Raw genomic sequence first — 16,045 nt, 5'->3', positions numbered from 1 at the left:
AAAGCCGGTTCTGTAATCAGCGGTAAATCTCCATCACGTGCGGGCTTTCACATGGAGCAGCATTAACTACACAGAGCCATTGTTCACCGACAAGCTGTGCAAAACATGCGCAAAATATGATTGTGGTTTTGCGCAGCTTGTCGGTGAACAATGGCTCGGTGTAGTTAATGCTGCTCCATGTGAAAGCCCGCACGTGATGGAGATTTACCGCTGATTACAGAATGGCTTTACTGACAAAATGCGCGTTAAATATCGCATGTGATTTATTGTGCAGCCCTAAAGTAAGGTAAAAATAAATGCATATTATAAGACAATGAAAGTGTTTTTGACCTTGCATGCATGTCAACCTGTTAGTGTGGACTCCCAAAACCAAAATATTAACCTTTCATTACCCATAATAGGGGCACTTTAATAGTTTGTTTCATTTAGCTTTATTTCAGTTAATGCAAATGATTGTAATAGTTTTAGTTAACAATTACCAACACTGATCTCCATTTTGTCACAGAAAAAGAAGGGTGTTGAGGGTTTGATAGAGATTGAAAATCCTAATCGAGCCGCCCAAAAATCAAAGAAAGTCACAGACATAGAACTCGAGGGTCCCAGACAGCTTTCCAGAAGAGAAAGGTAAGAAACACTGGGGTGAGTGAAGCTAACAACATTTTCTTCAAGCTACTTAATACCCTCTCATTATTTATTATAATTTAATGTCACATATGTTGTTATTTGTAGACATCTAGACTTGTGAATCTGTTCCCTTTCAGCTCTTTCAATATACTGCTTTCCATATTTCAGAGAAGAGATTGAAAAGCAAAAGGCCAAGGAGAGGTATATGAAAATGCATTTAGCAGGAAAGACAGATCAAGCTAAAGCTGACCTCGCTCGACTCGCCATTATTAAAAAGCAACGCGAGGATGCTGCACGGAAAAAAGAGGAGGAACGTAAAGGTAAATTGGCAGCATTTGTTAATGTTGTAGACTAGAGCAACTTGTGAAAATGTCTCGATGTAAATTAGAGATTTATTATTGTTTTCTTCTTTGTCATTGTAGCAAAAGAAGCAGTGCAGGTGGCGGCAGCAGCGGCTAAAGGACTGCATATGTTGTCTCTCAAATAATCCAAAGAGTGGATTCTTAGAGGTTTTGATGCATTTGTGGACAGTATATGATTATATTGACAATGTTGTTTTTGAAGACAAATCAAAAGATAATGTGGTATGCTATAACACAACGTTCCATTGAAAAGGAATATTTTAGAGTACATTAACCCAGAAAGCAGGCATTTAATTGTCCAAATACAATGCCTTTGTGAGAGCCCTGATGCTTTCACACTTAACCTTAATGCTTGCTTTCACTCAGTGATATTAGGAATACATATTTATTAATATATTTACACATTGCCACATGTAACTGAGTCAACTTTGCGATCTCAGTTTAAAGGATTATAGTAAGAATAAAAATGTAATAATCTGTCCTCAGTTGTAAAGGACCTGGTGTTATTTAGAATGATGTTCTGATGGTATTCTCTTCTACAAGTAATGTAAAGAATAACATACACCAATAAAATGTCAGAACTTTTTTTTTTTTGTGAAAATTATTTGTATTGTTTTATATATCTCAGTAGTATTCTTGTAACCCTTCTGAGAAACTGTTTAGATTTTTTTAAGGTGAAGTTTTGTACTTGAATTTATTTATATTCAAAATGTTGTAGTTGTTAAATGTATCGACAGTCTGCATTTATTTTTAGATCATCATATTATAATGTATAAGAAACATATTGTCAAATTTATTTTTAGATAGATATTTTTGTATTATTATTATTACATATATTAGTATTATCATTTTGGACAGAACCCCATACCCTTGTTCTCCATGTCCCATAAAAGCCCAGGGTGACTGTAGCATGTATTATCTGAGATTTTAACAATACGGGTAAGTAAAAAAATGCCGACTACAAAGAACAAAAAGCTGACAATGCAGAAAAGTTGCTCCTTGGATCACGCCTTTCGTTGTGGGCGGGACAGTAGATCGATTAGCCACGCCCCGCAGCGCGCTGATTGGTCTCCAAATTTCGCGGACTTTAACACGAGGAAACCTAAAAGAAACTTGCACCGAAATAAATTTGGGACGGAGCATTAATTGCTTTTGTAAAGGTAAGTAGAAAGAAGGCTTCCTTTCCATATCATCACACCTATTAAAAATAGTTTAAAGCTTAGTTAACGTAAAGCAGAGTTTTGATTTAGTGGATCAAATCAAAATCTTGTGACTGCATGTGCTCCACATTCTCGGTCGATGAATGTCGATCTGTTAACTAACGTTACCATTGTGCAAGTCGGTGCATAAAGAGCAATGACATCTGTGTGTCAAAGAATCACATCGTTTTCGTTATTATAAAGTAAGCATTTGTCCCTAAGCCACACGTTGTTTGATTTGTAATAGTTACAGGATGTATTTCGCGGGAAAAATTTAACCCTAAAAGCAGTAGGCTAGTTCCGGTTTATGTGTCACTATAGTTGCGAATCTAATTTTATCTTTAAAGTTTTGGACAAGACGTGGAAAACCCTACTCAAAGTTTTGTTTCGTAATCTGTCAGAAGCGTGCTCTGCGCTGGCAGCTGCAGTTGCATCATTTGATTGACAGCTGAGCAGTGTATTTATGGTTATTTATATACTATTACAGTATTTATTGATACTCTTAATCACCTTTTTTCAGTTTTCGTGTAATTTAAATTTGAGTTTTAGTACTTTTGTTTTGTGCTTTTGTCATTTTTTTATTAGTTTTTGTTTAAAAAAAATACATTTACATTCATGTATTTTAGATTTAGTAATTAATGTTAGTTAATAACACTGCAGCTGTGTGCACCACACTGCTGATTACTGAATATCAGTCTAAGCAAAACTCAATAGATACTGAACAATAAACATTGTACTGTGCATTTGATCCGAGAATACTCTGCTTTGAATTTAAAGAGCTCAAACTCAAGTACATTAATGCTTTTATTACAAATGATATAACCCAGTGTATACAAAATGTTTTGCATATGGGGGTCTTCTAACATTTAAATAAAAAAATTTTTTCTCTAGGGATCATCAACTATGGCACAGATCAACGGCCATAATAATAAAACATGGGAATCTCATAACAAGATGATGCTGGAACCTCTGAGCACAAATGATCCTGAGGTAAGTCAGTGATTATATGTACAACCAGCCTCAAGACTGTATTATTGTGAATCCATTCAGTGAACCACGAATGATACTCTGCTGTGCAAGAGGAAAAAAAACTTTTGTTTTGACTTGTTCTGGGGGTTATGATAGGGTGACCATATGTGCCATTTTCCCAGGACGCGTCCTACACTATATGACTTTTGCACTGATTTTCAAAGCAAATTTTTTGTGAGTTTTGTAGTCGACAGATTTCACAGAAAATCACAGTGTACTAAAAGGTACAAAAGCTGTCACTGGAGTGGTACCCTTTCAAACGGTACACATTTGTGCCTTATTTACCCCTAAAGAGTACATATAAGTACCTTAAAGGTACATATTAGTCCCTAAATTTTTCATTTTTGTACCCAAATGGTACATATTAGCACCTTTTGAAAAAGTACTGCCACAGCCACAGCTTTTGTACCTTTTTTTCTGAGCATGTATGATAGGGTGACCATACGTGCCATTTTCCCAGGACACGTTCTGGCCAGGATTTCTATATTTCCTAAAATATCTAGGTTTTGGCTTTGTTTGCGTGTGCAGACCGATCGGTGTTTGACATCAAAGTACCATACAGACGGTTATGCTTTCGAAACGCTCTCGAGTTACTTTGATGTCAAACACTGATCGGTCTGAGCCGTGCTGTTTTTAAGTCGAACACACCTAATATGTATGCGTAATTGCATCGCTTTGACCGTAGATCCCACCTTCTCACACGCCATGATTGGTCCATTATGTACAATGCTTGCATGTTATTGGTCAAACTACTTTTCGATCATTACCTTCAGCAAGCATGAAAACAGGAAAACAAAGCCAAAACAAATCCTGGCCAGGACGCGTCCTGGGAAAATGGCACGTATGGTCACCCTAGGGCCTAGGTTATGATGAAATCAGGTCTCCTAGTCTCTGATCTGTTATGTGACAGGCAGCTTTAGCCTAGCTGTGCTCAACTGGAGTTTGATTCATCAATCAAAACTTGTGTCATTGCTTATTGTTTGTTTATAGCATTAATATATTTCTGTGTGCACTAGGTATTTAATATAATAAAGAAGGAAAAGATGAGGCAGACGTATGGATTAGAGCTCATTGCCTCTGAGAACTTCACTAGTCGGGCTGTTTTGGAGGCTCTGGGTTCCTGCATGAACAACAAATACTCTGAAGGTTATCCTGGTCAGAGGTGACTATTGTGCAATGACATTTTATGTGATGTTACATTACAATTTTATGTTGTTGCATTTGCCAATAAGATAAGTATTGTGTAATTTACACTTTGAACTTAGACATTGTGCTTATGCATTTAAAAAATGCCTGTGTTAAATGTCAAACTTTGTTTAATGTTTTTAGGTATTATGGAGGCACGGAGCATGTAGATGAATTGGAGCGTTTGTGTCAGGAAAGAGCTCTCAAGGTGTACGGCCTCGACCCGGAGAAATGGGGAGTGAATGTTCAGCCGTACTCTGGTGGGTTTGTTTCTGTGTCACTGGACTGTTGCTGTAAGAGATAATGTAACATATGAAACAATAACACAAGTGCACATTGTTTGAAATAATGTATCTTTTTTTCCTCAGGGTCACCAGCGAACTTTGCCATATACACAGCCATAGTGGAACCTCATGGGCGCATCATGGGCCTTGATCTTCCTGATGGTGGCCATCTCACCCACGGCTTCATGACCGACAAAAAGAAAATCTCAGCCACTTCCATTTTCTTTGAGTCTATGCCGTATAAGGTGACCTTGTGATTAGAATCAACATAGTGGTGAACTCTAAACTGAAGTAATGGGAAAAATTGACGTTGTGTAATTTGCTGGTATATTATACATGTTAATTTTTTTTAAAGTATGATTATATTTTTTTCATCTAGGTCAATCCAGAAACTGGATACATTGATTATGACAGACTTGAGGAAAATGCTCGTCTCTTCCACCCAAGACTAATCATTGCAGGTCAGTGCTGTTTCTAAGGAAATCTGATAATAAATAATTTAATAATTTTAGTTGTTGGTCAACAAATTTTTAAATTTTACTTGGAAAAGCCTTTTTTTCCCCCTTGTTTTTTAATTTTTTATTACACTTTTATTCGGCACTTTGTTCAACTATCTGATGTGCTTCATAAATCATATGGGAAAAAACAAGAGATTTAGCAAAAATAATTACAAACAAATACAGAAAGAGATTTTCTGAACATCCCCTCTTTCTGCTAGTAGTCAGACAAACAAATTGGAGTCAGGGCTGCTCTTATGGACTGGTTGGAGGAAAAAAAGTATTTCAACATCAAAAAAAGTGACAAACATCACATTTAACGTTTCTGTGTACCATTGTTAAGGCACCAGCTGTTATTCCCGTAACCTGGACTACAGTCGCTTGAGGAAGATCGCAGATGAGAATGGAGCGTATCTTCTGGCAGACATGGCTCACATCAGTGGTTTGGTCGCAGCAGGAGTCGTTCCATCTCCGTTTGAATACAGTGACGTTGTTTCCACCACCACTCATAAGACCCTGAGGGGCTGCAGGGCAGGAGTCATTTTCTTCAGGAAGGGTGAGTTCAGTGTGAACTGACCTGTCATACTTAATCTAGGCCATTGACAGCACTGTCATGATAAACTCTTGAATTTCAGGGGTTCGTAGTGTTGATGCAAAGACGGGCAAAGAGACCGTATATAACCTAGAGAGTCTGATTAACCAGGCAGTGTTTCCTGGACTACAGGGCGGCCCTCACAACCATGCCATTGCAGGTAAGAGCTGATGTTCTCCGAGTGTTTTGATAAGATAAAAGAAGATAAGATAAGGTTATGTAAGGTGAGATAAGTTTAGATACGTTTGCATTTACACTAGGAATGTTTGATTAATCCATGACTTATTAATTTTCTACCAATTATGTGCTTTATTTTATTTGTTTGATGTGATGCACAGGGGTTGCTGTTGCTTTGAAGCAGGCTCTGACTCCAGAGTTCAAGACCTATCAATTGCAAGTTCTGGCAAATTGCAGTGCTTTAGGAGCCACCCTAATGGAAAAGGGCTACAAAGTTGTTACAGGTGTATGCACCAAGAGCTTGTAACACTCCAAAGAGAAAGGAAAAATTGAAATCGCATCATATGACCCCTTTAAGGATTTAGGTATAAATTATAGGTGAATCAAACTGTTGTCTTGAGGGTGAACGAGATTGGATACAGTTGCAGCTGTGTTCGCTTTATCTTTTGTTTTTATATTTAGGCGGCTCAGATAATCATCTCATCTTGGTTGATCTGCGTTCAAATGGAACTGATGGAGGAAGAGCAGAGAAAGTCCTGGAGGCTTGTGCCATTGCCTGCAACAAGAACACCTGCCCAGGTGCATTGAAAATAATCAATTATTAATAGCTGTGTAACTGACCAATCCTGTACAATGAATTTGATCATGTTGGACATCTTTTTGTATATTTTATTACAATAATCTAACCAGTTATTCCACCGTTCCTTTATCCAAACTTTGTAATGAAGGTGATAAAAGTGCCTTGCGCCCCAGTGGGCTTCGTTTAGGGTCTCCGGCTCTTACATCTCGAGGACTTTTGGAGGATGATTTCCACAAGGTTGCCGAGTTCATTCACCGGGGTGAGTTTTATGCAATATTAGGGCCTTTCGCACCGCTTTAGTTCCAGAACCCTTTGTTCACCCCCCGGAGCCGTGTGAGACACTTTTTTTTTATGGATGGGCGCTTTTTATTTCACTTCTTTTGGACTGAAGCACTGCAACACCCGCTGACTGGCATTAAACAGCTTGAAAGATCAAAGACAATTTTTTATATAACTCCGACTGGATTCGTCTGAAAGAAGAAAGCCATATACACCTAGGATGCATTGAGGGTGAGTAATTTATGGGCTAATTTTCATTTTTGGGTGAACTAACCCTTTGAAGAATATTATACTTGATATTATAATTGACAATATGTGTATCTGCCCTTAGGCATTGAGTTGACATTGGAGATCCAAAGAAACATGAATCCTAAAGCAACTTTGAAGGAGTTTAAAGATGAACTGGCTCAAAATGAGAAGTACCAACTGAAAATAAACGTAATTCGAAAGGAAGTCGAAGACTTTGCTGGAAAGTTCCCAATGCCTGGGTTGCCAGAGTTATAATTACCGTCTTTGTGACTATTTGCTCTTCCTGAAATAAAGATTTCTATTGATTTAATGGGCACAAAGGCTGTCCACTGCAATTATAATGCACCTCAATGAGATGACTTACCATTTATATAAATCATCAAATGGTCTGTTTTTGATCACACATTTAATTGGTTTCTTTACAGTGTTTCTAGTAATGTTTCCTCTCATTTCTGTGGATAAACCCATTGTGGAATAAGCTGTGTAATCTATGAAAAGTTTTACTGTGTACACAAACAGATCAACAGAGAAGAAAATAACCAACTGGCACAATGAATCTGTACATGCAGTGCAAATAAAGCCTGAAATATTGTAAATGTGAACATGTTACTGGATCGTTTTCTTGCTGATTTAAGTGTAAAATTTACTTCTCACTGTTACTATTTACTCTAATAAGTTTACATGTGCAAGTCATTACCAATCCAGAATGAGACAAATCATGTGCCTTTTACTATTTAATAAAGGAAAGTATGTTTTTGCTAAAGACAAACTGTTTTATTCTGTAGGTATAATGCCATTAAATTAAGCAATACAAAGCTAAATCAGAAATAATTTAATGAAATTGAAGGTAGAGAAATTTCACAGTGGGCAACAACTTAAAGCACGCAGATGACCCTTAAAATTTACTCGACTTAACATCCATAAATACTTTAGCGTGAACAGTATACCTCACCTTACCCCAGACAAGCTCACAATACTGTCTTAAAATAGATTTATGAAAAGTAGCAACAAAAATGCATGATTAAGACAGTTACAGCAAACAAGATTTGTTCAGAAACGGCTAAAATAAATAACCTTCTTAGAAGTTAATGTGCATATAATGGTATGGCTTATTCTCAATTTACATTCAACAGACTGCAATTAAATGCTGAAAAATCTGTCTAACAAATCGTTACAAAGGCCAATAATTACTGGGTAGCCAACACAACTTGATATGAAAACACTTGTGATGAAACACAGCGGTGGCAGTCAAGATCTGTAATTCTGGACTACAACTGCTATCATGCAGTAGTGGGAATAACAATTACAGACAATGTATTTTGGCAACAACCACCATTATCGTTCATTTCACATCAGTGCAACAGCCATTAGAATGAAGTGCTACTTCATCCACACAGTTACTCGTGCTGACGATGCTTGCACACAACTTAAGACAACAATTTATATCCATTTTAAATATATCTAGAAAGGCTGAATAGTACAACACATGAGATACAATGGAAGTGTCTATAATTTGCCACCGTTACATTTTTGTGTTCTTCAAACATGCAGAAAAGTTGTGTAACAGTCCTCCACGATGTGACATTTTACATGCAGTACATTCATTCTCATCACACAATTACGTTAAAACATGAAGGGCAGTTGGCTCATTTTTTTTTGTTTAACAATGCCTTTGTTCATTTTTGTATTCAGTTATACAAAATATTCAATTGTCCCCTCAGATTTTATGTTGACTACAGAGGGCAGAAAAAAGGATAAATCTCAGGCTAATTTGCATGGTTTCCCTATATTACTAATTAGTTTAGTGTATTAACTATTTCTCAAGTCCAGAAAGCAAGTATCAAGCACGTATAAAGCTAATTACTGACCAATCCATGAATTAACATCAAATTATCTACTAATGTAAATACACAATGTTAATGCATTTTATAAAAGCTGCATATTGAGGAGAATGTGTATTATAAATTCTATTGCCTCATAAATTAGTTCCATTAAAATTATGCTTGTGATTTTCATGCAGCAACAGTTGCTATGCTTGTGAAGACAAAAAAAAAAACATTAATTATTAAATGGGATACCAGGACCAGATTAATTAAATGGTAATTAGAGACTCTCCTGCTGCTGTTCCCGTGTAGCTTTTGCTGTCAACGAAAACAAGCATGTGGCTACACATATTTAAATGAGCCGTTTTGTACAGCCTCTTTCAAAACAAGACTACTTGTGCTTAAAAGACAGTGAAATTTTGCTGAATCTTGATATTTCAGAGCTTTTGTAAGGTCCTCAGACCACAAGAGGAACCATTTTACAGAAAACGGCTTGGCAATAGATTTAAATATGCAACCTCTACACTAAACAAATAGTCAATACCACATTTTCTAACACCAGACGTTCAACCTGTTGTTTCCTGGAATGCCATGAAGAGAAAAAAGGTGATTACATTCAATACATTTGGTCTCCTGATTTTATCAATGGGTCAATGTTGAACATATAGTGGACACAATCAGATTTTGTACAAATAGCTGGTGGTGTAATTAAAACAAAAAGACTGGTTGCCCCCCATCGATGATCCCTGAATGTAATGCTGCTTGATGAGCTCACTCAGGTACTGGACGATTTTACTCTCCTCCACAGTGTAGCCGAGCTGCAACAAGAAATTAGTCCTGCGTGATGTTACCGAGCCCTGGTCGTTGATGTCCATGGGAAGGTGAATATGATGGCAGAATGTGTAAAGGAATGCCTTGGCTGTAAGCTGAGTCAACATACCCTGAACATGGAGGAAGTAGGTACTGCCACGTTTGATCTGAGTCCTGTGGTCTGCCAAATGGCTTATTAGTGTTCCTTTGTATGGTGGACACCGGAGGGTCTTGCTGTCACAGTCCAAAATGCTTATGTAACGGCTGTATCTATTCAAAGAGTGGAGAATGCTGGATCCAGCCGGGGAGGCAGCTCTGGAAAAAAGAGAGGAAATGACAAAAATAATGAAACACTGCACTTTTGGTCACTGATTTAAAGCATTGCAAGCAAAAACAAACAAACAAAAAAACACTTTTGAAACTATGATACAGAGTTATTGACTGACTACAGGTCAGCTTTTCTCAACATACCTCTGCAACCCAATAAGTTTCCATCTCTGCAGGTCGGTAAGCTGAAATGGCGATGAAAGCCACGGTTGGACGGTTTCACCGTACTTGCCGAGATTGGGAACGAAAAAGAACAAAGCATTGACTAGCTTCCTCACCGTGCCCTCATCCACCCCTAAAATAACAAGCGTTCGGCCACTCAGAAGGCAGAAAATGGCTTGCTGAGCAAATGGATATTGCCTGATGAATCGAAGAGCGCTGTGACCAGCTTTCTTTTTCTGCTTTAGCGTCAACGCACTACCGTAGGTGAACGGAGACACAGCACGGTCAGAACTGGTGGAGGCGCTCATAAAGCTCGTACTATCGGAGACATATTCGATATTAATTTTTGCCACCTCCTCAGAAAGAACACCAGTGTTCAGTTCAGAAAAAGTCAGTCCCATGTTTGGGCTCTCTGCAAGGGCTGACTCTTCCAAAATGTAGTCCACCTGTAAGGCAGGGTCTCCCTGAAGAAGAGACAGAGGTTCTTGGTTCACCACTGTGTCGCCACAGCACTCCTGAGCAAGCTCAGGTAAAGGTTCCTCAAAAATGAAACCGTCCTGTCCAATACAGCAGGCTGCATCCATCGGGACTAGATTCCCATCAGTCATCTTTTGTGGGACGGCAACATAGCTGGATGCACTTTCAGATGGTGATGCAATGGATACCTTGCTCTTTCTTTCTAGACCATCAAAGTAATTTGCCTGTAGACTGGAAGGACTGACACCTCCAAAAGCCTCAATGCTCTTGTCGCTACTGAAACTCCCTTTGGTCTCCGTGTCGGCAGCCTCTGAGGTTTCCTGCGTAATGTCAGATAAACTGGACTCAGGAGGCCCTTCCATAGACTCCACACCTGGCTTAATGTGATCTATATCTATGCAGGTGGTGTATGATTCGAGACTCAGCAGCTCGCCAGATAAGTTCAGAATAGGGACTGTTGGATTGTGGGAAAAAATATTGAAGTTCTTTGAGGTTCCTTCCTTCTCCCATTCGCGTTCAGCTTCGAAGAGAAAACTAGTAACTCTCTGTTTGCCCAGAAGAGCCCCGTCAATCTGGCTAGTGTAAATAAAGCACAGATCTCCTCGGAATGACTTCTCAGTTATGTTTAGTTGCTCTAGAGTTTGGTGAAAAAAGTTGGCATCACAGAGCTCTTCCATCGTTTTCAAGCGTTTATCAAAGCACTTCGCAGATTTGGCCTTAATGAGCTGAGGCGTGTAAGAGGACTTTCTACTATCGCTTTCGGTTTCCACAGTCTTATCTGCAATGTCAGAATGATTACTATTTAGTGTATCGTCCAATACACTTGTGTCAGCCAGTTTCTCTGTCTCGCGTTGTACAAAATCTACATCTTTCTTTTTCCTGGAAGGATAAGATGTTATTTGCCGCAGCAGATCTTTGTGTTCATAGATGGACTTCTCCACATTTGCTAATTCATTCGCCTTCTCAATAGCTTGTGTGGAATAACAGCCATTGTTCTTTTTTTGCAGCTCAGTCTCTTTGTGCAGCACTGATCTGGTGTACTCTAGGTCTTTCAGTTTCTTTTCCAGTTCATTTGCAAAAGCTTTCCTGTTGCCTGACTTGAGAAATTCGGAAGCCTTGGAAAACTCGGATGACAGTTCTTGAAACTGATGCATGATCTTCTTTTCGTCTGCGGAAATGTAGGCCATGCAAAAGGGGCGTACAAATCCACGAGCCTCCAAGTCGTACAGTGTCAGATGATGGACGTAAGCAAACGCCCCTTCCTTGGAATCACCCAGGACAACTTTTGAGTCCTCCACAAAATTGAGCTTTGGGTAGTTACTGCCAGGAGGATGTCCAACAAAAGACGCCTGGTAGTCCACAGACATGATGCGAAGTGAGAAGTAGTTAAGGTCAAATGTCCCACACACTTTGGGATCATTGGGAATGGTGAGTAAAGGCTGTGGACCGACCTGTTCCGAAAATTCAGAGATGAGTATGAAATCCTTTGAGAGGGAAAATACACAACACAGCAACCAGATTCTAGCACATTGCTTTACGGTATTTTTACGACAATTCTCATCAGGCGCCGGAATTGGAAGTTTTTACAGAGAGTTTATTCATCTGCTGTGTTCGCACTTAATTTAAAACATTTACAGAGCGTTTTTTCAAAGACATTACGTTTACGCTGATATGTTTTATCTCAGTTAACTTATAGGTTGTCAGAGTTTTATGCTGTTTAACAAGCTGTTATTTTTATGTAATGTCCGGGGTGTAACTTACAGTGATCATGCGCCGCTAGATCACAGTTATGAACGTTTTGTTTAGATCACTAAGAGTGATTGGCAGTCGATTTTATAGGCAAATATCTGTAAACATGATAAGGCGCACTCAGATTAAGAAAGTGCTTTGTGTTGCTGAGAAAAACGATGCAGCTAAGGGCATAGCAGAGATCATGTCAAATGGGAGGTCGAGAAGAGTGAGTGCTGACTGTTATACACAGTTACTTTGATCTGTAATGTCAGATCTTATAGTTATCAAACGAGTTGTTATTTAATGATCATCAGTGGTAATAAATCTTGTTTTCTTGACAGAGAGAAGGCTACTCTGTTTACAACAAAATATATGAGTACGAATACAACCTGTTTGGTCAAGTAAGTCCTTTTTAAAATTAATTACTGAGAAATATGTAGATAGAAGTAGTACATATAGTCTCTATTTGCTGATCGTGTTTTTTCCCCCCACAGAATGTAGCTGTATGCATGACATCTGTATCAGGACATCTCTTGAGTCTTGAATTCAAAGCTCCTTTTCAGAAATGGTAAACGGTTATATTTCTTTATATCTTTAAATATATAAACTTTATCATGTGGTCTGTTTCACAGGCATAGTTGTAATCCAGTCCTGTTGTTTGATGCTGAGGTGGAGAAGTACTGCCCTGAGAACTTTATACCGATCAAAGTATTCATTTTCATTCATTCAGCTAGATGTATTTTTAGAATAGGAGCTTGTGTTTTATATTTTAATGTATGTATTTACATAATCCAGAGGACTTTGGAGAGAGAGGTGAGACAGTGTCAAGCTCTGGTCATTTGGACTGATTGTGACAGAGAAGGAGAAAATATCGGCTTTGAGATCATTGATGTTTGCAAAGCAGGTTAGTTTAGTGCATCATGGTTCTAGCTATTCACTGTACTGATGCTGTATATTCCTAACAGCCTTTTAACATGGGATATCTTTTAATTAAGTGAAGCCAAACATTCAGGTCTTCCGTGCACGGTTCTCTGAGATCACCCCAAACTCCATAAGGAGAGCCTGTGAGACCCTTACTGAGCCGGATATCAACATCAGTGATGCGGTGGATGTGAGACAGGAGCTGGATCTCCGCATCGGTAGGCATTTCAAAATAAAAGAGGACTTAAACACAAACTGCTGTCTTTTAGACAATGTTTAGCGAATGTACTTTGTGTTCCTTCAGGCGCATCATTTACCAGGTTCCAGACATTACGCTTGCAGAAGATATTCCCAGAATCTCTCTCAGATCAGCTCATCAGTTATGGCAGTTGTCAGTTCCCGACCCTTGGCTTTGTGGTAGAACGGTTTAAAGCCATTCAAGCCTTCGTCCCTGAAACTTTCTTTAAAATCAAAGGTACTCCAAATGCAACAAGTGCTTTGTAGTGTTGTCACATACACTTTATTGTGTGTATGTGAAATTTCTCTTTGATAGTTGTCCATGAGCCTAATGAAGAGGAATCGGTTGAATTCAGCTGGAAAAGACATCGTCTTTTCAGTCACACAGCATGCCTTGTGTTGTATCAGATGTGCATGGAGGTGTGTTCTTCAGCTTACCTTGTTAAGAACTTTAAAAAAAAAAACATATGTAAGCTTTGTAGTTCATTATTATGTCATCGTAAGTTTTCTGTTTGGTTTTAATCTTTTCTTTAGGATCCCATGGCAAAAGTTATATCTGTAACAAGTAAACCAAAAAGCAAATGGCGACCTTTACCCCTTGACACTGTGGTAAGTAATTTAAAACTTGACAGATTTTCTACATTTAAAAAATTTGGAAATATAGAGAAAAGAATGTGGACACTCAGACATCACACCCATACACTACCATTTGAGAAATGTAAGTTTGGTTACATCTTTTGAATGTTTTTGAAAGAAAACTCTTAAGCTTACCAAGGCTGCATTTATTTGGCCAAAAATACAGTAAAAACTAATATTGTGAAATATTACTATTTAAATAACTGTTTTCTATTTTAATCTATTTTAAAATGTAATTTATACCTAATTTATTCTTACTGACCCCAAACTTTTGAACAGTAGTGTACTTTTGGTCATATAGTATATGCTATACAACTACACGCAAGATGATGAATATGGACAAATTTGACAGTTTTGTGTACACAATGGTCATTAGCTACTAAAATTAGTAGCTTGCAATTTTATGAGTGACTTGTGCCCATGAATACCCAAAAAATGAGTAGTACTGCTGAATGAGTTAAGTGTGATCAAAAACTGAATGATGGAGAAAAAATGTAATATATTTGTTAATATGTCTCAATTATTTTGTTCAGGAACTTGAAAAACTGGCTTCAAGAAAACTGAGGATAAGTGCCAAAGAAACCATGAAAATCGCAGAAAAGCTGTACACTCAAGGGTATGTTAACGGTTAGTTCATCCACATGTCTGTGGTCTACAGTGTGTCTGTTGTGTCCCTTCACAAATCAGCCTGTCTGTTTCCTTCCAGGTTTATCAGTTATCCTCGAACTGAGACCAACATGTTTCCACAAAACCTGAACCTAACCATGCTGGTTGAGCAACAGACACAAGACAACGAATGGGGAAATTTTGCTCAGCGCATTTTGGAAAGCGGTGGGCCCACACCTCGAAATGGAAACAAATCAGATAAGGCCCATCCCCCCATTCACCCCACCAAATACACCAACAGTTTACAGGTGAGCAAGCTGTCTGTTAGGACCATCATAACTGGTACCAACTTACACAACAGTGTTTAATTATTTTTCTTTTTTTTAAAGGGAAATGAAAAGCGGCTGTATGAGTTCATTGTACGTCACTTCCTGGCCTGTTGTTCCAAAGATGCTCAGGGTCAAGAGGTGACGGTCGAGATTGAAATAGCTGAAGAGAGATTCTCTGCTAGTGGATTGACGATCATTGCTCGCAATTATTTGGAAGTGTACCCTTATGACAAGTGGTACAATAAGGTGAATACTGCATAACATAACATTGTATAGCTAAACATATTGAGTTCAGTTTTCAGTTAATGTTCTGGAATAGTGTTGTAAATACAACTTAACCACTGATTTCTAGTCGTGTCCTCTTTTGGAAGGTTAAACAAAGTATTTTCGCTTTCGCAACAAAACACACAGCGTCTCCACGACATGGCGGCGGCGGTGGCAGCAACAATAAAGTTATGCCTTCTTTCTTTGCGTGAACATTTGGGCGGCGTTATGCAAATCTTCCCACATCGTGACGTAGACATGTGGGGGCGTGTTTAAACGAGGCGTTTTTGGAGGGCGTGGACCAGTCTTAACTTTTATAAAGAATATCTCTTTGGGTTTGAGACTTTAGTCTTTGCAACTTTAGGGATCTTATCTATTCACGAACAGCTTGTAACACTCCAAAGAGAAAGGAAAACTTGAAATCGCATCATATGATGCCTTTAAGAAACCATCTGATCATAGTAGGGCTGGTCTCGTTCAAAATCGCAGGCGATTCATTGCCGATTTTGAACGCGATTTTGTGTAGCTTGTCAGTGAACTACGGCTCTGTGTAATAAATGCCGCTCCATCTGAAAGCACATACTGGAGATTTACTACTAATCACAGGAGCGGCTTTACTGACGAGATGCGCATGAAAATCGCATTCGATTTTTTGCACAGCCCTA

General features: G+C 38.5%; 4 protein-coding genes across 5 annotated transcripts in view; 3 read left to right on the top strand and 1 right to left on the bottom strand.

Moving 5' to 3' along the window:
* Window positions 1–1,568, top strand: part of LOC107720054 (28 kDa heat- and acid-stable phosphoprotein-like) — an 8,822-nt gene extending 7,254 nt beyond the window's left edge. For both annotated transcript variants that reach the window (XM_016527645.1, XM_016527644.1), the window contains exons 4-6: window positions 506–624; window positions 793–944; window positions 1,047–1,568. In XM_016527645.1, the coding sequence (XP_016383131.1) occupies window positions 506–624; window positions 793–944; window positions 1,047–1,111 (336 nt within the window). In that variant the 3' untranslated portion in view covers window positions 1,112–1,568. The remainder of the gene's footprint in view (window positions 1–505; window positions 625–792; window positions 945–1,046) is intronic.
* A 480-nt stretch (window positions 1,569–2,048) lies between these two features.
* LOC107720052 (serine hydroxymethyltransferase, cytosolic-like) lies at window positions 2,049–7,564 on the top strand. Its single transcript, XM_016527642.1, has 12 exons — window positions 2,049–2,146; window positions 3,077–3,175; window positions 4,231–4,376; window positions 4,544–4,659; window positions 4,768–4,928; window positions 5,063–5,144; window positions 5,524–5,736; window positions 5,816–5,932; window positions 6,111–6,233; window positions 6,412–6,528; window positions 6,678–6,788; window positions 7,140–7,564. The coding sequence occupies exons 2-12, from the start codon at window positions 3,089–3,091 to the stop codon at window positions 7,310–7,312; spliced, it is 1,446 nt and encodes a 481-aa protein (XP_016383128.1). The 5' UTR covers window positions 2,049–2,146; window positions 3,077–3,088; the 3' UTR covers window positions 7,313–7,564.
* A 348-nt stretch (window positions 7,565–7,912) lies between these two features.
* Window positions 7,913–12,217, bottom strand: LOC107720091 (Smith-Magenis syndrome chromosomal region candidate gene 8 protein homolog). The gene is made up of 3 exons (XM_016527696.1): window positions 12,206–12,217; window positions 10,162–12,140; window positions 7,913–10,005 (listed from the first exon to the last, which is right to left on the bottom strand). Exons 1-3 carry the CDS (start codon window positions 12,215–12,217, stop codon window positions 9,558–9,560), a joined length of 2,439 nt encoding a protein of 812 aa, XP_016383182.1. The 3' UTR covers window positions 7,913–9,557.
* LOC107720051 (DNA topoisomerase 3-alpha-like) overlaps window positions 12,155–16,045 on the top strand; it is an 11,046-nt gene continuing 7,155 nt past the window's right edge. The window contains exons 1-12 of the mRNA XM_016527641.1: window positions 12,155–12,613; window positions 12,729–12,788; window positions 12,882–12,955; window positions 13,020–13,095; window positions 13,183–13,291; window positions 13,383–13,526; window positions 13,613–13,783; window positions 13,862–13,965; window positions 14,080–14,154; window positions 14,715–14,797; window positions 14,888–15,095; window positions 15,177–15,362. Of these exons, the coding sequence (XP_016383127.1) occupies window positions 12,446–12,613; window positions 12,729–12,788; window positions 12,882–12,955; window positions 13,020–13,095; window positions 13,183–13,291; window positions 13,383–13,526; window positions 13,613–13,783; window positions 13,862–13,965; window positions 14,080–14,154; window positions 14,715–14,797; window positions 14,888–15,095; window positions 15,177–15,362 (1,458 nt within the window). The 5' untranslated portion in view covers window positions 12,155–12,445. The remainder of the gene's footprint in view (window positions 12,614–12,728; window positions 12,789–12,881; window positions 12,956–13,019; window positions 13,096–13,182; window positions 13,292–13,382; window positions 13,527–13,612; window positions 13,784–13,861; window positions 13,966–14,079; window positions 14,155–14,714; window positions 14,798–14,887; window positions 15,096–15,176; window positions 15,363–16,045) is intronic.

This window comes from Sinocyclocheilus rhinocerous, unplaced genomic scaffold (assembly GCF_001515625.1).
Source record: "Sinocyclocheilus rhinocerous isolate Xijiao unplaced genomic scaffold, SAMN03320098_v1.1 scaffold273, whole genome shotgun sequence".
Lineage (NCBI taxonomy): Eukaryota > Metazoa > Chordata > Actinopteri > Cypriniformes > Cyprinidae > Sinocyclocheilus > Sinocyclocheilus rhinocerous.
Note: the sequence above shows the minus strand (reverse complement) of the source record. Positions and strands in the feature narration are given on the sequence as shown.